A 24,331-nucleotide genomic window follows, 5' to 3' on the forward strand; every position below is an offset into this window, starting at 1 on the left:
TAAATATTAGTTTGTAATAAAAAAATAAATGCAAAAATTAAAATAATGTTCTGAGTTCAAAGGAACTAAAGAAAGAACAATATAAATTCCAAAATTCTTCTGTAGTGAAATGGCAAATAAAAATCTTAGGTTTTGTATGCAGTGACAGAAAAATCTTTCTCTTTTCTTCTGGAGTTTGGATTCTGTTTCGGTAGAAATGGGCAGATTTTGTAATCTTTGAGATGAGAAAAAGGAAAGAACTGAAAGATAATTGCTGCTACCTAGGACAAATAAACATATTAACTATTTAATTTCTTCTCCAGCTTAAGAGAGCTAAACAGATAACCTCCCCCTCGCCCCCCCCCCCCCCACTACCACTGTGTCTATCTTTTGGAAAGGAACTGAGTAAAGCACTAAGATTATTTGTTTTATTGCAACCAAATCAACAAAGGGTTGACTTTGAATCAACTTCATACCCTGTCGTTTCTCAAAATATTTGCTCTAATGGGTTTCACCTGCACTATAAAATTACTAGTGTCCCACAAGTAGATTTCATAACATTCATTTTTAGACTTGAAATTGGAGATAAACACTATTCCCAGATGCTAAATACTCATACTATTATATTGCAGATCAATACTACAGCAGAATTCTTAACAAATCGTGGTGTGATTCACGAGTTTATGGGTCAACAACAGAATGCAATGAAAGACTATCAAGCAGCAATTTCCCTAAATCCTACGTATTCACTGGCTTACTTCAATGCAGGAAATATCTATTTTCACCACAGGCAGTTTTCCCAGGTAACGACTTTTCCTTAACATTGCCTTTTAGACACTAAATGCTTTCTTTGTTATATATAGTTTCAAAATGCAATCCTTACATAACAGGCTAATCATTCATTAGATCTTTTTTTTTAAGTTCTCTTTCATAAGAATGTTTGTAATTATTTATTAAATGTTTACATCTCTATGGGTTTATTCTTGTCATTATCATCAACCATTCGACACTTGTCCAGTAAACATTGTTCTGGACTTCCCCAAGCACGGGCCATTGCCTGGCTATCCATTGTTGCCAGCTTCTGTGCTGGAATCCTCTCTTTGACTCCACTTCGCCAAATCTCAGACTTCCTCCAAGACTTTTTTTTCATGACGTGGTTATCTAACTTGTCTTAATTGCTACCTTTCCTAAACTTCAGTCACATGAGCACTTGACCGGGAGTAAGGAGATAAAGATGTTAGTTGTGGTTTTATGACATCTTAATCTTTTTGGACTGCAATTCAGAGTCTCTGAAATGAAAATGTTGGGTTATTAGATGATATTTACATAATTCAAATTATTCTGATATTTACATAATTCAAACTCAACTTTAATTTTTTATTTATATTCTCTCTTTTGTTCTTTATCTTCAGTTTATCTTTGTTCTTTGTCTGTCTTTGAGTCAGAAGTTCAATTCATCTATTGTCACCCTTTATTTTATATTGTGGTGAGTTGTCAAGGTGAGGCCATTTCCCTAGTACTGCTTTTAGCAGTTTCCTATGTATTTCGGTCTGCAATGTTTTTGTTTGTTTGTTTTCCTAAAATGTTACACCTGAAATTTTATTTCCCCTTTGACTGAATAATAAATTAACAAGGCAGTTAAAATGTCTAGGTAGAAGGACTTTTATATTTTCTAATTTTAGAGTTTATTGAGTTTTAATGTGGTCTAGTATATGGCAACTTAAATACTCCAGGGGCCATTTCTAAAAACAATTTATGCTATAAGGATATATAGTTAAAAATATCTATATAAAATATACCTTATAAATTATGTTTTTAATTTAGCCTACATCCATACTTGTTTTTCATTTGGTTCATGTTGGACCGAGAAAGGTTTATTTAAGTATCTTAAAATTAGTGTGGCCCTCTGTAGTTTTCTTTACATCTCTTATAATTTCTGCTTTATAAATATTGCTGCTACATTATTATTTTATGTACAGATAGTCATACACATTACATATGCATTGTGAGTGCATTACAAATGCCCTTCTGTTTCTTTTAGCTCTTTGGAATAAATTTGCTTTTATCTGATAGGAAGATTGTGACCTCTGATTTCATTTGGTTTGCTTTTTGCCTGATATTCCTTTGCCCTTCCTCTTATTTTCAATGTTTAGAGTCCTTTATTTTAGGTTTGCATCTCTTTTATACAGCACAGAGTTAGATTTTGCTTTAGATGGCAATTTGAAAATATGTGGCTTTTCATAGATGGGTTAAGTCCATTTACATTTTGGCATGGTCAGTATGTTTGATCTTCTGTTATTTTATGTCATATTTTCTGTGTGCTGCATTTAAAATATTTTATTCTGTAGTCTGCTTTATTTAATTTTTTCAAAGGTTTTCTGATATTTAGGAAGGTTTTCAGTTTTGCTTTAGTGATTACCTTTATAAATATATTTCTATACTCTTAGTTTCTTATTTCTCCAGTTTCTCTACTATGAACAACAAGATTACCATTTAATCTCTTCTTCCCTTAATCCTCCCTCTCATCTATTAGTTGATTTTAGTTAATAGTATTCTTTTTTTAAAAAAGGTGTCTATTTTTATTCTTAAATATGTTCAAGCTTATGGTATCAGCTTGTGCCAGTTTTCCACTGTGTCTCTCTATTCTCCCATTTTGTTGAGAGTTTCGTTATTCCTCCACTGCCAGAGGGGTTAATATTTGCACACTATTTTGTTACCCTTATTTCACATTTTAGCCTCTGTTCTCCAGTTAAGCATACTCAGTTGTCATTACCAGGCTTTTTGCCAAAGTTTCCCTCCCTACTGCTAATTTCTTAGTTGCCTGAAATTGGTCCTCTAGCAGAGTCCTGAGAAAGGGCTCATGAGAACAATATTCCTTGAATTTTTTAATGTTCAAAGCTGTTTGCCTGCAGCTTTTACAACTTAAGGTAGCATGTCTGGGTTTAAGGTCCTGACTCACTGTTCTTTCCTTGAATGTTTTAAGTATTTCACTATTTTCTGGTGTTATATGTTGTTGTCAAAAAGCCTGATGCAAACGTGATTTTTGTTCTTTTATTGGTGACTTCGTTTTGTCATGACAACCAAAGTTTTTTTGTTCGTTTGTTATTGTTTTTAAGTAAAAGGTTTTACCAAGGTACGTCTCAGAGTTGATGATTTGGAGTCAAAGTATACAGTGTGCATTTTCAAGATGCAGATTTCAGAAGAGTTTTGTTGAATTCAGTGTAAAACTTTTTTTGTTTCATTATTCTCTTCATTGGAATGAATGCCAATTATTATATATAAAATGCCCTCTGACTTCTATATACCAATTATTTTTTCTTATGTTTTTTAATTTCTTAATTTCTGTTGCATTTCTTTGCTTTTTTCACATTTCTCTTCTAAATATTTCCTGTGTTTTCTGAGATCTCTGTTATCCTCTATGGACCTTAATTTTTTTTTTTTTTCATCTGATTTCTATGTCATGCCTTCCTGGCCATGTCTTTTCTGATATCCTTCAGTATTTGTTTATTTTTTTCTTAAACACAATTGCTCCCTTAGCATTTTTTTCTAGTTCATTTTGAAATGTTACATTATAATTTTTCTCTACATTGTAACAATACTTTTTTTTTCTACTGAGTTTTTATAATCTTTCCAAAAATTAAGCTATTACTTTTCATCCTTGGCTTTTACAATGAAGACAGGCAAATTGCTTCTCTGTTAATTCACATTTGAATGAGATACATCTTGTTCCTGGCCTAACAGCAGAGCCTCTTGTGAGAAGCAGGGTGATGGGCCATGGTAACTTTCTAAGTTCTGCTCGCCTTGATGCTATGGCAAAAGACTGCAAAATGTCCTCTCTAAGCCTACCTGGTCTAGGAAGGCTTCCACTACAAGCTCTGTGTTTCTTAGAACTTTTCACAACCCTTACCTTCTAAGATGATGTACTCATTTTAAAAACTTGTTTTTATTGCTTGTATTTTCTGAGAACTATAGCCTCAGTGTTCTCCTCTGACATCCAAGACTGCCTCCGTATCCCTGAATAAAATGACCTGTGGGGCATCTTTATATACCAAGAGCTATCGTTCTTCTCTTTATTTTGCTGGAAAAGTTCAGCAAATATTTTCTGATTCCTCTAGCTCTTCATCTCTTCAACCTCCGTATACTTATAATGTACCTGCCATGTGTGAGGCATTAATAATAACCCTGAGGATACAGAGCTGAACAAGATAAAGAAGGCTTCTTTTCTGATGTAGCTTACTTTTTATTGGAGGAAGAAATAGAAAGTAAACAAGAAAAATATTAGTAGTGACAAACATCTAGTACAGTCTCACATAAGCATTATATCAGTATAAGCATATATGTGGGACTACATGAGATGAGATCGCCTGGGCAGGTAGTATAGCTAGAGAGAGGGGTTTGAGGAGCGAGCCCTGGGGTAGCACCAGTGTTTAAGAGCAAAGCAGAGAGGAGATACCAGAAAGTAGACTGAGAAGGGAGCACCCGGCTAGGATGATGAGAAGAAAAGTAGGAGATTATGATAATACCTCGAGAATAATGGGCTTTAAGAAGGGAAAAGTGTCCTGTGGCAAATGCTGCTGGGAGAGGTCAAGAAAGAGGAGGATGGAGGAAGTCACTGATGATTTTGGCAAGAACACTGTCACAGCAGCAGAGACAGAGCCTTGAATAAAAGGGCTATGGAAGTGGGTGGCAGGGTGGCTCAGTCAGGGAAGCATCCGATTTTTGATTTCAGCTCAGATCATGATCTCCTAACTCATATATATCACCAGTTGCTAAAACTGGATATTTTCCAAGTACATTAGAGCCCAAACTGGATTGATCTCACTATCCCCTACCTCTTGTTGAGCTCTTCTTCATATAGATCCTCTCTCAGTTCAAGATGTCATCTTCCATCAGGTCACCTGAGTAGAGACATCAGCATCAACCGTATCTTTCTCTTCCTAACTACTTTCATCCATCAGTTATCTAATCCTGTCAGTTTTGCTTCTTGATTTTTTTCCCTCAGATATGTGCCCTCCATTCTGTTCAACTGCCATTGCCTTGGTTTATTTAGGTCTTATTTTTTCCCAAGTTAGATCATGACCCTGGACACCAAGCCCTGTGATGAGATTCATTGACCTCAGTAGTGAAGCTAAATGCTGGGACAGAGAATTACTGAAGGTATAATTCTATGAGGTGTGAATGAGACTGTTGTAGCTCAGACCTCAATGGACAGCTGGGAGGCTAATGTTTCCCAGGTTGATAAGCCAAGGTCAGTTGCCTTAAACTTCATCAACCTTAGACCGTCTTTGTCTGGGTCCTAGCAATGTTTCCCTGCATTGTGGAGTTAGTTAGTGAGATAAAGATAAATAAAATGACCAGGTCAGTTTTCTGTTCCCATAAATGTTTAAGATCCACACAGGAGGGAGATTCCAATCTTTTAAACTTGCCTTTAATAACGAGGATGAAACTAACTAGATTTAAGGTGTATTTGATCCTTGATTTTTTTTAAGTATGGCTCTGTTTTCCTGGCACTAGGGACTCATTAGCTGGGTGAATATTTCATTTAAAATGTATTTTGTCCTCTTTCCTGATATGCTGGATACTTAGGCTTCACAGAGCACACCCTCTCCAGAGTTAAGCAGACTTTGACAGTAATTATGCAGCTATTTTAGTATGCTTGAAGCCTTTTTGTGGAGAAAGTGGCTTCTATTTCCTCCTCCCCACCTCCTCAAACTTTGTTTCTAACTATACTGAAAGGAAGATTTAGGGGCAGGAAAAAGGGTCCTTCAACAGATCAAATAATCTCTAGAGACTTAATATATATGTGCATATATATGTATACATATATATGTGCATATATATGTGTGTGTATATATATATATATATATACACACACGTGTGTGTGTGTGTGTATTATGTTTTGGCTTCTTTTATCATTAGTTAGTGACTTAATCATTTTAAATCACATTTGGATGAGCTACGTACATACATCATGAAGTATGGGTAACTTAAAAAGTAACTAGATCTTCTTTTTAATTACAGATATTATGGTATTAGATGAATTGTTAAAAAATCAAGGCCATCTTTGCAGTAGGTGTCTTTGACCTTTAATTGCTTCATAACTATTATTCCTATACTGCAAGTAACCTCATTAAATGTATGGGCTTTTATTTTCTAAGTAATATATTTTGGAAGCTATGATAGAAAGTTACATTGTTCACAGGTACATTATTGTGTGTTACTGAATTATTTTATTGTAGCTTAAGTAAGCATTTGCTCCTACTTGATTGAAGTCATGCTTTTGTGATGTAGAATAGTGTGAGCTTTATTGATTATTTACTGGTTAACTAAAATGAAGCCTGAATTACTTTTTGAAGAAAGTCTTGGCCCTGCTTAGAGTCATTTCCTTGCCTCATTTCTGATGATTGTTGAGTCCAGCCTTCTGTTCGGGAGTGAATTCTCTTTAAGCTCTTCAGAGAAGGATGTCATTTCTGTCACCATTTTAGTAGATCCTTAAACTGCACTTATCTGCCACATAGAATAGTTCCATCCAGGAACAAGATGGGTTACACAATCTTGATCTAATTGCCTCTTAAAAGTCATCAGAGGTAGCAAAGTTCACAGAGAATTGCCTTAGGGCTATGTCGTCTCTCCATTTGTAGACACTGGGAAAAAATGGTTTATCAGTAATAATTGAATAGAAAATAATTGGTGTTTTGAATATCATTCTCAGTACTTTACATATGAACCTCACAACCCTAATTGAGCACTGGAAGTAGAGTTCTATTTGTTACTTCCATTTTACAGATGAGAAAATTGGGGGCAAAAGGAGTTTTAGTTACTCATCCAAAGACATGGTGATAACAAGTGGTAGAGCCAGGATTTGAATCTAGAAATCTGGTTCCATGGTCTGGGCTCCTGGACACCATGCTACCAGTGTTTCATTTCACTCATGAATCCCTGTAATACACAGAGAAACATAGTTCAGCGAAGGAGACAGAGAAGATCTTTAGAGGGGTAAGAGAAAAACCAAGGAGACATTCTGTCTCAAGGACAGGGAATTTTACGAAGGAAGCAAAGATCAAAAGTGTCCATGCCACAGAAATGTCATGAAAGAAAAGAACTAGAAAGTGTCCATTGGGTTTGAGGACATCTGCAGCCTCAGCAAGAGCAGAACTCACAAAATAGGGGGAGATAGAGAGAAGCAAGATTGTGGTGTGTTGGGAAAAACTGAGTGGTAAAAAATCGGAGAACAGTCTGTATTGTTAAAAATGACTTTTCCTTTAAGTGAAGTAAGTTTTAAAGTAGGATCCAAATTTTTATCCATCATGGAATTAGAGAAGAGACTCCTATCTTGAGTAGTAGGGTGTCTAATCAGCATCTGAAGTGAGTTGTGGTGAAGGACTATTTTAAAAGTTTCCAATTTATTCTTGATCAATATGTTGCTAAGACAATATAAACAAGTTACTAGAAATATGTTTATGTGCTGGAATGTCATAGCTGCGTCAAAGTGCTTTAGAAGTTACTGACAGTTTACTCTTAGTTTCTGTACTTAAGCTCTTTACAGACCTGTAGCAAATGATTCTCAAACTAAGACCTCAAAACCAGTCTACAGACCACACTTTGAAGTGTTCCTTTCAACTTGATGATGAGTAGAGAATAATCTAGAGTCTTTGGTCTTCTTGACAAGTTGATTTTTTTCCTCTCTCTTCCTTCTTCCCAACTTTCATAGTATAACTAAGTTTTTATCCCTTAATGGTATGGTTTAGAACCTTATTTTTAAAATTCATTTACCTCTGTAGCTCTTAGATACTCTGCTTTTATATGAAAAATGTTAATTTTCCAACATATTTTATCTTGTTGTGACCTTCTTTTCTAATTTATATTTTGCCTTCTTCTAGTGCTGTGCAGGGATGTGGGATTTCAGGGGTCGGTAGTAGAGCATTTCACCTCAGCAAGGAGTAGTGTTTTATCACTGACATTATTGAGATTTGCCAACACATGGTGATAACAAAAACAAAAGTGACTTTTGGCTGTTTTTATTACTGTTTTTTTACATTGTCTACAGACAATGCACCTCTTTATCATCCCTATTTGGGATGAAATTCTTCCTCTGTCCCCTTGGTATGCCAATGTCCTTATTTTAACTTAAGAGCAAAAGTGCTTCAAGTTACTGTATAGCTTCCAATTGAAATATATTCAAATTACCATCATCTTCACATTTTGTAGGCCAGTGACTACTTCTCAAAGGCTTTGAAGTTTGATCCAGAAAATGAATGTGCTGCCATGAATCGAGCTATTGCAAATACAATTTTGAAGAAATACAAAGAAGCAAAAGAAGATTTTGCATATGTGGTTGAAAGCTGTCCCTTTTGGGCTGCAGTATATTTTAACAGAGCACACTTCTACTATTGTTTAAAGCAATATGAACTAGCTGAGGGAGACCTAAGTAGAGGTATTTTTGTTTTGTAATTTTTGGCTAAGATCACAGGGGTTGTTGATATGCTTAGTTTTTGACAACAAAAGGAGAAAGTCATCAGGTCTATTTGTGTAGGTAAACTTACATAAGAATTAATGTTTTTATATATTATATCTTTAATACTACCAATGTTGATTCCTTTATGGAACAGCTTAAAGCATGGGTAAGCTGAGATACAGAAAATTATTAGGGAAACCATACATAAACAATGGCAGCCTTTCAAAGAAAGACATTGTACAGTGTTCCCCAAGTTAGTTTCCTTAGAAAGATTTGATATTTTTAATCTTACTAAATAATTACTTACATTTGAAGAAAAATGCTTTCAAATAAATAACACTAAAGTTCTTATAAAATTTTTATTTTTAAAAAAGGAGCCTATTTTCTAATGTTAGCATAAAACATAGCTTGAAATGTTTTTTTTTCTTTTACAGCCCTGTCTTTGAAGCCTGATGATGCTCTCATATATAATCGCAGAGCAGAAGTTCGTGGTAGAATAGGTCTGATTGAGGAAGCCGTGGCTGACTATATTCAAGCACTTGATCTTCAAGAATATGCCCCAGTGATGTGATTACACCGACCATGTTTTCTGCAGGAGTCTATACAGTTCTTCTTTCAGAAATCGAAACTTCTTTGTTTAAAAGGTTGCACTATCTTCATTATTGTATACATTATGTTTTGTTATCTACATAACCCTTTAATGCATTTTAACAATATGTTTATACTATATATTAATTATAAAGCTTCTAGATCATTTTTATGCATATTTGAAAAGCTAATAATAACTGAATTTCCTCATAAGGTGAGGAAACATAAATAGAATGTTTCTTAAGAAATATTAACATCTAAGATATTTTTTAAAGTAAAATAATTCCTTTTGAAATAACACTTCGTGATTATAGAAGGTCATTGACCTTTTCATCAATACCTACTCATAATGTTTTCAACAGTATCTAGATTAAAAAAAAATAAATACAGAGCTGATAGCTGTAAAGAAATTGAGTACATTTCCTCTCTCTTCCTTTAAATAATGTCTATACAGGCCTGTATTTTTCCTGCTGCTTACATCATTCCACCAGATAAACATGTTTCTCTTTTACATGTTATCTCCCTGCCAGGACAGCACCTATAAAAATTTTGGCCCTCCTGTTTCTTTAATATAGTTCGTTTTGCCTCTTTAATTCAAATTTCATAAACATACACCAAAAATTTGTATACACGTATAATTAGCAGCTCACAGAAGTTAATGAGAATAAATAAAACAGGTAAGGGAGCGCCTGGATGGCTCAGTCAGTTGAATGTCCAACTTCGGCTCAGGTCATGATCTCGCGGTTCATGAATTCAAGCCCTGAGTCGGGCTCTGCGCTGAGAGTTCAGAGCCTGGAGTCTGCTTCAGATTCTGTGTCTCCCTCTCTCTCTGTCTCTCCCTGCTCATACTCTGTCTCTTTCTCAAAAATAAACATTAAAAAAAATTAAAAAAAAAAACCAGGTAAAAATTCTGTATAGATTGTCCTTGAAGGATCCTTGAGTGAACCAGAGAAGCCCTTTCCTTTACCTTCCTGATAAAAACAAGGATTCATTCACATTTGCTTCAGTCACTTGTTTTTCTTCTTCGCTTCATTCTTGTACATCTCTAGCTCCTCAGAGACATCAGGCATGTTGGAAAGAATACCTCCATCTACTCAGTTTCTGGTTTTTGTTTTGTTTTGTTTTTGTTATTATTATTATTATTATTATTATTATTATTATTATTTTTAGTTTGATGTACCAGATTTTCACAATAGAAGGTTGATTTTAATATGTGAGCCACTGTGGGGTTGGATGCTTCACACTATTTCAGGATAATCTTCCAGGCGTGATATGTGGGCTCATGTGAGGATTAGGTCATCCCTAGGGAATTGTTTCAGTTGGTGAACCAGACACATTTTAATAAACCACTTTGGATCTCTTGCCTTCATTTGTCTCCAGATATTTTTGTCCCATCCAGCCCAGACCCTCGATGAGATTCAGACCAACCTCCTGCACCCACAGAGAGCCCCTTGCCTTCTGCTTCGCCCACTGCCCTGGGGCATCTCTGTTAGTGCTGAGGTGCTGGATTGCCATGGGATCGCCCAGTGCTCGCCCAGCTGTACCGTGGATGTGCAGGGGCCTGAGCCCCTGTCAAATACACCTCTGATGCTGGGAGAAAGGAACTAGTCGATAGATTGTTCTCCCTTCCTTCTCTTGGTGGCATGTCTCGAGACACTCAGTGGTGTATACAGCCTTCTAGAGGACGCTCGTGGCAGCCAGCTCTAAAACATACCTCGTATTGGCGCTTCTGTCTTCCCTGCCTCACTCCCTCTTGTCACTGCTCCTACTTTTCTGGGTTTGCACTTTTTGATAGAGTCAGACCACAGGAGCATTTGCCTCTGGATCTGCTTTCTGGGGTAACCCAGGCTAAGGCAATTGGTCATTTAATATAGATATTTTTCTGATTGCACACAAATACTTACAACATGAAGCAGGAATGATACAAACCAAAGGCCATCCTAGCATAATGGAATCATGTCTAACTTGTCAAAATGCCACATGTCCCCCGTCCAGATCCCCTCGGCACCCAGTTTCTGTGCACACTGGCAGCGTCCTACTGCACACACCTACACTTTCCACCTGAGGCATTTCTCTCAGATCACACATAGGCCAGGTCAGAACTGGAAGGGAGTTCATGTCACTAGGAGCAGCCTTCAGCAATGACAGATGGAAGGTGGAGGATAAACACTTCAGCCTCCTTGATGTTAGGTGGGCGCCTCTCCCTGACTTCCCCAATCGGCTTAAACTCTCCCCCCACCTCCACCAGTTGCCCACCATATAGCCTCCTCAATAACATACCCTTTGTTGGCTTTCCTCGCCCTTGCCTCACTCTCTCCTCCTGACACCAGCTTACTGGAACCTCCTCCTAAATAACCCCCTGGCCCTCAAATCCTGGTCTCAGGTTTGGCTTCTGCAGGAATGAATCTAAGGCAGCATCACCAAGGAAGAAGCACTGAAGCTGGATCCTGAGCAGGGGTAAGTGCCCATGCATGGGCAGAGGTGTTGGACTGTTAGGCCCTCAATACAGACTGAATGTCAGGACAGGGACAGAAGTGGGAAAATAAAGCATGTTTGAAGAGTGGCTGGAGCAGAGTCTTTGTGAGGAAATGGTGGGAGGAAAATCTGGTCGTGTGGTCAGACATGAAAAATCTTTGGTGCTAGATAAAGGAGCCAGAAGAAGGAGTTAAGACCTAACTCTGTGTGGCGTATAAGGTGGGGCTGGTGTGGGGAGACTGACAGAGTGGTTCCACCCCTTCATTCCTTTCATCTCCTGGAATCCTCATGTTAATGAACTGAGGACATTTTGTCATCACCAGATGAAAACTGGACTTATGAAAATTGATCAGTTCTCTGCAGAGAGAGGTTTGCCCTGTCCTGTATGTGCTCCACTCTGACTCCGAGTGAGTCTGTCTGCTCTGAAGATAAAGGCAGGTGAAGGAGACACAGCAGGATAGAGATAGAAGAAGATAGAGGCAGGATGGAGACCAAGGGAGAAAGTGCCTTCCAGAAAGCCATGAGAGCTAAATCAGACATGAAGGACCCCAAGGGAAGAGGAAGGACATGTCTGGATTCCGTCTTTTTCTTTTTAGCTTGAGTAACGTTGACTTCTTCAGCAGATGAATGGAGCCTATATCTCCCACCATCATGGGACTTAGTGATCAGGTTTAACTTATTCACAATACATGTGCACGTGCACATACACTCACAACTTTTACTGATGATTATCCCTGGGAAGTAAAATTGGAAGGAAAAAAGGATAAGGAGATTGTTTTACCTTTTGTTGTTGTTGTTGTTATTGTTACATTAAGATGGAAGAAGAATGGTAGGACTACAAGTAGCCTTTACTTTCAATTTTTTACACATTTTTGTAACTTACAGGGGGGTTTTGTTGTTGTTTTTTTCTCCATGAGAGCCTAAGCTCTATGAGGACAAGGATATTATTATTATTATTATTATTATTATTATTATTATTATTTTATTATCGTTATTTTCTTTAGTGCTGCATCCCTAATACTTATACTGACTAAAAAATAAGAGATGTTCAAGATATATCTGTTAAAATAAAACAAATTACAAATGCAGTAAGTCAATATTTCTGTGTAGATATTGTGGTGAATTGTTTGCTTGTCATACACTCCATTGTACCTCCTGCATGTCTGCCATAATACCGAGACTGAAAAGCTAAGATTATGTCTCCCAAATGTCCTTGCAGCCAGAGTTCCCGTTGTGATTTAGTTTCTGCCAATCTGATGCAATCTCATGAGACTAAATGGAGGCAGCATCATGCAAAACACCTTCCTGCTGATATTAAAATGGTCGGCTATGGGTGGCTCTAGAGCAGAGCTCTAGATTTAGCAAATAAAGATACAGGGCACCTGGTTGAATTTTAATTTCAGATAAAGAAGGGGCAATTCAGGACTCCTAGTTGAACACATGACAACCAGTTACATTTGAATTTCAAATCAACAACAAAGTTTTTAGTCTAAGTATGTCCTGACTATTGTATGGGACACACTTACACCAAACATCGTTTTGTTGTTGATCTGAAATTCAAATTTAAATGGGTGTCCTGCATCTTATCTAGCAACCTTATTCGGAAGCCAGCCCTCATGGCCCTGGCTTTCTGATCCTGGATGAATTGTACATTTTTCCTGGAGCCAATAGCTTCTGTGACCTTTTCTTGATTTTCTACATTTCTCTTTATGGCAGAGCAGACTCCCCAAGTTTGGCCACTTTTGTGTTGCTCTTCTGATGGCTCAGTCTAGAACCTGCTGGACCTTCTGACAATGATGTGAGCATGCATTTCTTTGTATGAAACCTCTTTCTTCTTAAAATTACAAGAATGCCTTCTGTTATCTACAGCTGAACTCTGACTGACATAGTTTCAAAGATTTTTTAAAAAAACAATTTAGAGCTTTTCTTTTCTCATGAATGGAGTCAGAGTAATAGCATCTTTTCTGCAATGAGGTATTTATATAGTTTGGTCATGGGTCAAAGTGGGTCAAAGTTGAAAATAATAACTAAAATAATCATGATTTTTAGCACTTACTTGAAGCAACGTAGATACTTTGTCTCTACCTTGTCAACAGTCTTGCGAGGTAGTAGGTATCATTAGATGAGGAAACCAGGACTCAAGAAGATTGAGTTATATGATGAGTTATCCATAGCTAGTAAATGGTGGAGCTGAGAGTCAACGCTTACTCTACTTTAAAAGCCACTGCTCTTTCTGCTCCTTTTCACTAGAGAGAAATAAAACAAGATTAATTCATAGTCTATTAGTCTTTATCGTAATGACATGAAAGCTTTCGGCCTAATGATCGTTAGTGCAGAAAAAGGATTTTCAGTCTTTAATGTTTCTTTTGTACTGGTATATATATGTATATATTTATATCCTTGTCAATGTGTCTATGTATCTGTATATCTAATCTAGCCTCAGATACATGTGTGATAATAGTAAGATTATCTTGAGCTTTTAATTTGAAATATAGTCAATGGGCAATACCTTGTATTTTATCTTTAATATTAAAAGCCAGATGGTGCACCTGGGTGGCTCAGTCGGTTAAGCATCCGACTTCAGCTCAGGTCATGATCTCAGGGTTTGTGAGTTCGAGCCCCGTGTTGGGGGTCTGTACTGACATCTTGGAGCCTGGAGCCTGCTTCAGATGCTGTGTCCCTCTCTCTCCCCTTCTCTGCTTGCACTCTGTCTCTCAAAAATGAATAACTGTTAAAAAAAAAACTAAAAATAAAATAAAAGCCAGATAAGAATGGCAGTAGAAGTTCAATATGTAGGCAGTAAGAGAGGGAAGAAAAAGGAAATCGTCATTTGTTAAAGACCTACTATGTATCAGAAACTCAGTTATGGCTTAAGGACATTTTCATTTCACCATTATAACCTATGGAGGTCTTGTTATTCCCACTTTACAGAAGAAAAATATGAGGTACAAAAAGGTTAAATAATCAATTTAGGATATCCTCTAGGATAATGATGTTACCCAAACTTTGTTTCATTTTTATTTACTCTATATATTTCTTGTAGTGGACTTATTAATATCGATTGAATTTACTTAAAATAAGGAATTTATAAAAATAAATGTGTAAATAATGAGAAGTTTGTCCTTGTTCTACCTGAAAGAATCTCTTCTTATGCCAATGTTTCTCATATTACAATTTGGGAAACACTGTATAGTATTAGTGCCTGGAGTGCATCTGGAAGAGTAATCAGAGTGAGAGAGGGAAAAACAATAATCCCTACTGAGATGGGGAGGGAAAGAGAAAGAACAAGAAGCAGAAGTTGACTGGTACCTGGACAGGCAGATCAGAACCAGAAGCAATAATTGTGTGCTTTGATAGTGTTAGTCTGTATTTGGAGCATTTTGTAATAACAAGGTCTTACTCCCAGAAGTTTTCCAGCAGAGCATAAAAAATGTTAGTCAATGTCTTAGAATCATTGATCTCCAAGAATAACAGGCATTTTATGACTATCCATGATGAGATCCCAATGTCCAACATCTGTTCCTCTCCTCACCTACCTTTCATGGCTAATTTATTTTCAGAAAGAGACTTTTTCCCTACACAGGGGGGTGGCTTAGATATTTGTGCTCTCCCCTTCCACAGCACTATCACCTACTCTCTGGAACATGCTTCATATCCGTACATCCTTGTTTAATGAGTGTCTTCCCCACTACTCAGAAACTCTACAAGGGCAAGGATTAGGTCTACCTTGTTCACTGCTACCTCACCAATGCTTATCACAGTTCCTGGCACACAGCAGGTGCTTCATAAATATTTGATGAACTTACTTAAACAAAACACAAGCCTGAACATTATGTCCTGCAGGACAATATGACCCAACACACTGTGGCTACATTTTACTATTCATTTCTATGATAAAGTGAGCATGCTGTGAGATTCTAGGCAAGCCCAGAATCTTCAAAAGGCAAAGCAATGACATCAATACTATTCTTATTTAACCTTTCCTGTGAGTAGAGAGGTCTTTAGAACCACAGCTTTTACAATGCCTAACTTACACATATACACACAGCACCCTGAAAACCACAAGATGAGATGAATAACTTTAGAAAATGAAGTTAGAAAAACTCAAGATGTGATGAATGAAGTCAGCCTGCTATAAAAATAACAGCTGAACAACAACTCTTGTCAAGGTGATGAGGGCAAAATGAAATCACGATGTATCAACATCTCAGGATAATCATTGTAATTTTTATAATTGGATGATGCCATGACATAATTAAGTTAAAACCCAATTAAGTATAGTGAATAAGAGACTATAACAAATTTTTAGTTACTTCCTTCCTTCCTTCAGAAAGTTTGTGCTGGGTCACCAGAGTGGCTCAACTGGTTAAGTGTCAGACTGTTAATTTCTGCTCAGGTCATGATCTTATGGTTTGTGAGTTTGATCCCTGCATAGGGCTCTGTGCTGATGATGCAGAGCCTGCTTGAGATCCTCTCTCTCTCTCTCTCTCTCTGTCTCTCTCTCTCTCTTTCTCTGCCTCTCCCCCACTTGCTCACTGTGTTCTCTCTCTCTCTCTCTCTCTCTCTCTCTCTCTCTCTCTCTCTCTCTCTCTCAAAATAACTAAACTTAAAAAAAGAGAAAAGACTATGAAAGATGCATGTAGCTCTTTTTCCCTGGGAGCCTACAATGGACTCAGCTAGAGCTGGCAGGCAGGCCTCCTTTGCAGGTGCAACTGGCTCAGGCAGTTCCTGCCCACAAAATTCTCAGTCCACGTTTGTACTGTGACCATCTCTTTGAAAAAACAGCCTTAAAATTTTTTCCCTAAAATACATAGTGTGGCGATCGTAGTCACTTAAATTTATAAAGAAATATAAAATTTTGCTGTTTAAGCCTGTGTTTGAAGACTTTTATCTTCCCAGCACCACAATTTTAATTTATTTGCAAAAGGATAAGGTATTAGTTTGCATGTACTTGTGTGGTGATTTTGCTTTACTTTAGAGCTCTTGCTTCTCTGCAGGTAGAAAGATCTCCAAGCCCCCGATGAAAAGAAAAAAAAAATATTAATCACTGAAAATTTTGCCTCAACATATCTGTGTCAACTTCATGACACAAATTTTAATAGAGAAAGGAAGCTTAACTGACTAGTGGTTTATGCTGATGATACTTGTAATTTTATAACCATCACTTACAAGCAATAAATCACTAAGTGGAAAAAGCATCATTTACATTCCAGATAGAAAAATTCTCCTTAATCTTACCTCAGTTGGTTAGTAGGCTAGACAATTCCATTTATTGTGCATATATATGTATACACACACACACACACACACATATAAACACTTTAAAGTATTATTTTTATTTATGTGGTTCTAAGGCCAAAGGAATAGATCCCTAATTACACTGCATGAAATATTTCTTTTTTCTATAAATTTCCCATAGGAGACCATTGTAAATCTATGAATCAACTTAGCTTGACTTCTATTTGGAGAAAGAAAAAGTAATTGAGAATTTAACTTCATGATTTATGGCATTATGATTGTTACACAGTAGTAAGTTTTTTTAAAGCTTGTTATAAATTAAAATATTCAGAATTTATTAGACTGGAAGACTGCCATTTAGGTATGTTTGCTTTAAATTTTTTTAATGTCTATTTATTTTTGAGAGAAAGAGAGAGAGACAAAGCATGAGCAAGGGGAGGGGCAGAGAGAAGGAGATACAGAATCTGAAGCAGGCTCCAGGCTCTGAGCTGTCAGCACAGACCCTGATGCAGGGCTCAAACCCACGAGCTGTGAGATCATGACCTGAGCTGAAGCCAGACACTCAACCAACTGAGCCACCCAGGCGCCCCTAGGTATGTTTGCTTTATAAGCTAGGAACAAATTTCTCTTCTGAATTTGAAGACCAAGATAAGAATTTTAGTGTCTAAGTTAAGGTGATTTATTACACAAAAACTAGAGACGAGATCTCCTTTCCTTAAAAATAACAATGATTTTATTAAAGTCTTGAAGCCCTGTTCAGAAAATTTGCAAATTCTATAGTACAACTCTGTGCCTTTGTAATGTGGGAAACATCTCAACACAATTTTTCTGGGTGCAATTTATGCTGAATAATGTATGAGTTGTGTAATAGCTCTGCAGCGCGTTCTCATCTCCGCAGGATGCTGGCTTCTAGTATTGCATCTCCCGCTTTCAATTCCTATGCCGTATGTTTACTATATTGGATCTTTGACAGTAAGTAGTCAAGGTGGGGGAAGAATGTTGGAGAACTGAAAATCCTTGGCAATCTAGAAAATAGCTTAATACACTAGACTTCTCATTGCAGCGTGGTTATGAAAATGTGAGTTTTGAATAGAACTTTCCTCTAGGGTTCTGAACCTGGGATGTCTTTACACCAGGGAATAAGTGGGTAGCCAGTGAATGTCTATTGTACTTGGGGAATGTTAGAGGGAGAGAAGAGAGAGAAATTTAAGTAATTTAACTGGAAAGCAATTTAAGCATTTTCACATAAAAAGATACAGCTTCGTTATGGAATAGAACTTTAAAAATTCACATGAAATCTTAACAGTAAAGCATGAGACTTTGGAGACATTGCTCCCTTTTGAAAGGCTGCTTGGGGATATACCACAGATCTGTAGGGGTCAGCATTCACTCTCTGTTCCTGGTGACCATGAAATAGTCGCAACATCCACCACCACAGCAACACAGCAACATTGTTCCTGAGGCTTCCTCCACAGCGGGTGCCCGTGAGCCCATTTTACAGATGAGGAAATTTGGGTCCAGAGATATTAAGTGGCCCATCAAGGTCCCACACTTTTAAAATATAATTTATTGTCAAATTGGCTTACATACAGCACCCAGTGCTCATCCCAACAAGTGCCCTCCTCAATGCCCATCACCCATTGTCCCTCTTCCCCACCCCCTCCTGTCCACCTTCAGTTCATTCTCTGTATTGATGAGTCTCTTGTGGTTTGCCTCCCTCCCTCTCTGTTTGTATCTATTTTTCCCCCTCCCTTCCCCCATGGTTTTCTGTTAAGTTTCTCAGGATCCACAGATGAGTGAAAACATATGATATCTGTCCTCTGACTGACTTATTTCACTCAGCATAATACCTTCCAGTTCCATCCACGTTGCTGCAAATGGCATGATTTCATTCTTTCTCACTGCCAAGTAGTATTCCATTGTATATATAAACCACATCTTCTTTATCCATTCATCAGTGGATGGACATTTAGGCTCTCTCCATGATTTCGCTATTGTTAAGGTCCCACATTTAAGGAAAGAATCATAATACAAACCCAGGCAACCTGATAAATTTGAGAAATGCTGTTTCAGGAATACTTTGGAATGAAAATACCTATAAAGTCAGATAAAAAAGACTGAAACTCCTCTCTTTGAGTTGGTTTTTTTTTTTTTTTTTTTTTTTTTTAGGATTCTGATTGAAAGTCTTTATGACTAACTAGAGTAGAGTAATTCAGTTCTCAAAGAACTTTCCATGGCACCTATATTTTTATTTAATGTCTTAAGTGCTATCTTCATGTCTCCTTAGATCCATTTTAAGCTATATAAAATATGTAGAATAATAACATTTAAGTGCTTACAAACTGTCAAGACCTTTTCTAAATGCTCTATATGTATTATCTCTTTAATTATTACAACCACTCCATGAAGTTCTTATAATTAACATCGCATTTTATAGATGAGAAAACTGAGGCAGAAGCAGATTAGGTAATTTGCTTAAAGTCACACATCAACCAAGGGGTCAAACAATCTGACTGCAAAGCCTTTGCTCTTTACCTGAGTCTAAGGGGCCTAAGGAAGGACAGACACTGAGGCCACATCTAATACGGAGAAGTGCCTGTCAGCGGTCTGCAAGTCTCAGGGGGATCTGTGCCCTGGAAACACTGTCTCTTGACACCCCAGAAATTGTATGGTTCCTTGAGAACTTCAGGAATTCCATGTCCTGTCTTCTGTTTGGAATAATGTAGACCCAAAGTGGCAATACAGTTTCATCTTAAAATGAAGAAGGTTAGAAAGTACAATTCGACCTTAAAAACCTAGTAACTAACCTCACTATGCTATAGGTTGTGGCTTCTACTGAACTAGAACTTTATTTTCTAGATACTAAGTCTCTCTGAGATCTGCCCCTTAAAGTTTATAAAAAAAAGAACAGTCTCTCTAAGAAAAAATGGCTAATGCTGACCTAGCTTTCTAAACAGGATGAGGCTTTAAGAATAATTTCTGCCATTCAACTCTCCTGTGACCCACAAGCAATAAATAACAGTCTTTTAAAAACAGCAATGGCTTATCCTGGGCATCAAGCAGGGAAGAACGAGTGATTTCTCTACACTTGTAATGTCAAGAGGAGTCCTACTCAGAGACCTCTGTTATAAAAGAGGAATTGTTTATGGCTATTGAAAAATCCTCCCAGAACTGTCCATCAAACTTTATGAAATGTGTGAGTTACTTAGGTATCAGCTTTTTGGATCTAGTTTTGTTTTTTTGTTTTTTTGTTTTTTGTTTTTTTTCCAGAGCATTCAGAATCAAACCCTTTGCTTACTGGCTGGTTTCATATTGATAAACACAGAACTGTTTTATTTTCTTTTTCTTCCTTTTCTCCCTGTTTTTGTTGACTCTCTTCACACCTGTTTTCTTTCCTTTATACCCTGTACTGAGACTCTAACTCAGTGTTTCTCAAAATGGAGCCTGTGGCTCACTCAGAATTGGCTAGAATGCTTATTAAAAATGCATATTTGAGGCCTTCCCTCAACTATGCTAAATCTGATTCTCTGGAGTGGAGCTGAGGACTCTGCATTTCAATAAGCTCCCGAAAGATTCCTATCCAGACTGAAGCAGAGAAGGTCTAGCCCAGTAGTTTTCCAACTTTATTGTGGAAAGCTTGTTTCATTAGAATTCTAGGCCCTGGTCCAGAGTTTCTGATTCAATACGTCCCTGGTGGGGACCAAAAACTTGCTAATGCTGCTGGTTCAGAAACCCCACTTTGTGAACACTAGAGCTTTAAGTTCTAGTCTAATCTTTGAAGTCCTGAAAAAAAAAACACCTTTAATAAAACATGCTCTAAAATGTTAAATATTTTGTTTATAGAAATAAAAATATTAACAAAAATACCCAAATTTCTATCTGTACCTTTGTGTGGGACCATTCCTCACTCTACATCTCTATATGTTCAGCCCAGCTCATCCTTTAGAGGGTGACTCCCACCCCCTTCAGGTAATCTTGATTTACACAACAGTGAGCTCACTCTGTTTCTCTCCTTGGCCCCTCCCCACCCCCCAGCTTTCCACTTGTTTGAGGATACTGATTCCTTTCTATGTAGGGGTGTAGATAATTGTGTTTGGGGAAGATGTTTCATCTTTCCTATCATACTGAAGACTCCTTAAATACAAGGTTTGCACCATTTTTTATTCTGCCTTGCCTGACAGTGGCACTTCATTAATGCTGAGCACATGTTTGATTAATGAGTGAATATTTCAGTGAGGCAAAGATATATTTAATTCCTTTAAATTAGAGCTAGACTGTTAATGCTTTATGTTTTCCACTCGAAGGATCAGTCTTCACAGCAATGATAGTTGTTCTTTAATTTTGCTGAGAAGTTAGGTAAATGAAAATCCAAGGAATGCTCCAATAGGGTGCTGAGGTTTTGTACTGGTTTTCCAGAAATAATTCTGTTTTGGCTACACAAAGTGTAGTTCCTGGACCAGCAGCACTGGCCTCACCTGGGAGCATGTTAAAAACTCAGAGTCTTGAGCCTCACTCCAGGGTCATCAGAATCAGAATCAGAATCAGAATCAGAATCAGAATCTCTTGGTGCTATCTCTGTGCATTCAAGTTAGAGAAATACTACATTACTCAGAAGAGTTTCCTTCTGACTGAAAGAGTACTTAAAAATAGTGACAAGTCAGTGCTAGGATCCTTTTTATTGGTGACTACAAGTTTGTTAAGAAATGTTTTATTTGTAAGATACCCTTGTGGTAACTGGGAGTTTTACTGGGGATTTGTAACCATCATCAAAGCTTCTTATTATATGGGTATCATATTGTACTAGACACTGTTAAAGAAATGTAAAGAATCTGAGCTTTACCACAAAGCCAGACATGATTGATGTGGGTAAGCAGATATTAAGACATAAGTAAACCTATGAAGCCTATAGATCCAGCATCAATACAACATGAATGGATTTGTTTTTGAAAGTCTTTGTTTTATTCACCCCCTATAATCCACATTTCTTTGATTTGTGAATTTTCAAAACAAGGTATTTTTAGCTATTTGCATACAGAGATTTGGTAATAAACAGTTACCTGGGCAGGTTACATTAAGATTGATATTCCTGAGCCCCTCAACAACCGATCTCAATTTGTCACAAAAAAGTATAAGTGTCCTTTGATATGGAAAATTAGTTATGCTATGTGGTACCCAAGTAAAGGCATCTTCCCTTTGGCTTTCATTTATAGTGTAACTCATGTATAAATGGGTCAGGCATCAAAGGCATAATTAACAGTTTTAAATAAATTGTCAAAAATAAGGGATAGTGTTTATGTGCTTTGTGTTAAAAGTTCACTCATAATTTAGGGTTCAAAGTGTGCCATCATTATACAAATATAAAAGCATTCATTTAAGTTTATCTGAGATTATCGTACTTAGAATATTGATCTTTACTGCTCCCTAGTGAATGGATTATGCAATATTTAATGTGTGAGGCTTACATGGACTATGGACTTTCTTGGTTAATAAGATCTCTTTTCTTTTATGACAGTTGTGATTCCCAAAAGATGCTCATTAGAAAGGTGAGAGTGGCTGCCTTGAACGTATGCTGGTTCAGTAATGGGCAAGGTATCAGCAAGGCCCTGGAAGGAGTTTAGGAACTTTATGTGTCTCATTCATTGCTGTGCTGTTTTTGTTTTTTTTTTTAATTTCTCTGGGAGGTTTTATGTGACATAATTTAACCAAAGAAGAACAGTGTCATTAAAAAGCTATTTAGGATATGGATGCTAATACCGGCTGTAAACATTCTGCTCTCCTAGGCCCCGGAGTATTAGAACAGGGGAATACAGCAGTTAATTATAAGAATATATTTTCTATTTTACATAGTATTACAGTATTTTGATGAATTACTTCTCTATCACTGAAGACTTTGCTTTCAAATGGTCTACTTACTAGTTAATATTGCTGCTGTTAAACTTCTAGCACATAATCATTACTATATTATTCTGGATAATTTTGTTTCACTGATATTGTCTTTATTTGAGACTGTGGGATCGAAAACAACCAATGCATGCTACCATTTGCAAATACAATAAGATGACAAATTCATTATGAACAGAAGCAAAACTATGCCCATGTCTTCTTAATGGGAGTATTAAAACCTTTCCAAATTTGACATGCACTTTTGTAAGTTACATGAAGATTAGCATTGTGAACAATCAAGTCTCATAAACTATTTTCCCTTGGGAACTTCATTTTCTTTCTCTTCTTCTTCTCCTCGACATAAAAGCCAAGATGTCGTGAATTCAGTAATGAATTGCACAGCAAAGAGTAGGTATTTGATGCATGTTTATTGAAATAAGTAAACAATATTGGGGGAAAATTTGACCCCTCAAGAAGAAACATTTTAAAATGTGAACATGGATTTCAGTAATTTACAACAAAAAGTCAGTGCTAACTACCAGGATATAGAAGGTAGTCATGCATGTTTTATATTGGTAATAATCAACTGACATGCATTTCAGTCTTGTATTAATGTGCTTTAATGTTCAGAATAATAAAGCTTCTACATAAAGGCATATAAGTTCTTGAACTCACTCTATGTCAGTTTTCTGAATTAAAGCAATTTTAAAGTAAAATAAGGTTGTTCCCAGAGATGTATAGTTTAAAAGACTAGGGCATTTTTTTTTCTAAAGTGCATATCTGGACTTTCGGTTTAGAATTGCATGTCTGGAAAAACTTTTCATAATCTGCTTTTCTCCCCTTTTCTTTTCTTTTTGCACGTATTTATTTTGGCCAGCTGGCGAGACAGATCTTTTTCAGGGGCCCAGCCTTCCAGTCTGAGTGTGGTTGTCCAAAACCAATCTTTGGATCAAATTCCTGTCTTACTTGCTCCAGTGTCTGAACAGTGTTGATGTCACAGGGGCATGGTGACCCAGTTGTCTGTCCCAAATGCCTGGTAGCTTGCCAAGTAAAGAGCTTAGCTTGGCGGCCACACATTACCCTGCCTCACAAGGGGCAAGGGGGTTGCGATATGCTCCTTGGGCAACCTGTCTCACCTTGCGTCTCCCATGTGAAGGTAGACATAGGGGTCTCCTTCTAAAATAAATGGCCCTTCTTCCCCTTCCCAGCTTGGTTGTCACCTTATCTAGTCTTATCAGTACATCTGTGGGCTAACACAAGGGTTAGTACAATGAGGCAGGGGCTGGAAAGTTGTCCTCGCTTTAGAACTATTCCATGGCTTTGATTCTGGGGGAAAACTGCACAGTTTGATTTCGTTGTAGATAGAATTTGTCCTAATGGGATTTCAAGATTTTGTGCTAAAGTTTGTGCCCTATGCATCCCAGTCAGTTTTAGAAATGACCTTCCTTCTCAGAGATTCTAAAATTCCAGACCGAGGCATCCCCTGAGAAAGCCAGGAGGGATGCATTGACTGGAAACCAATGTTCCCTTGGAGTTGGAGAGGCTGAATGTGGGGCTTTTCACTGCTTCATCAGGTGTAACACTGGCACATACACCACCCGTCCCCCACTCCCATGACCTTGAATGTGGGGTCTCAGTTGATGTGGTCATAAAACAGAAACATTCTACTACTTGAAACCCCTGAATACCTTGTCCTCCTTCCTTCTCTTGTGA

The 24,331-nt window shown here is 37.3% G+C and overlaps 1 protein-coding gene across 3 annotated transcripts in view; it reads left to right on the plus strand.

Moving 5' to 3' along the window:
* The window catches only part of TTC6 (tetratricopeptide repeat domain 6), a 201,778-nt gene extending 191,617 nt beyond the window's left edge, over positions 1–10,161 (plus strand). Inside the window, exons 29-31 of one of the 3 annotated variants that reach the window (XM_053224391.1) lie at positions 612–782; positions 8,188–8,413; positions 8,869–10,161. In XM_053224391.1, coding sequence (XP_053080366.1) covers positions 612–782; positions 8,188–8,413; positions 8,869–9,005 — 534 coding nt within the window. In that variant the 3' untranslated portion in view covers positions 9,006–10,161. The remainder of the gene's footprint in view (positions 1–611; positions 783–8,187; positions 8,414–8,868) is intronic. The other 2 variants (XM_053224390.1, XM_027065617.2) reach the window with 2 other exon arrangements.
* The last annotated feature ends 14,170 nt before the right edge of the window (positions 10,162–24,331 follow it).

The sequence above is a fragment of the Acinonyx jubatus genome, chromosome B3 (genome assembly GCF_027475565.1).
Source record: "Acinonyx jubatus isolate Ajub_Pintada_27869175 chromosome B3, VMU_Ajub_asm_v1.0, whole genome shotgun sequence".
Lineage (NCBI taxonomy): Eukaryota > Metazoa > Chordata > Mammalia > Carnivora > Felidae > Acinonyx > Acinonyx jubatus.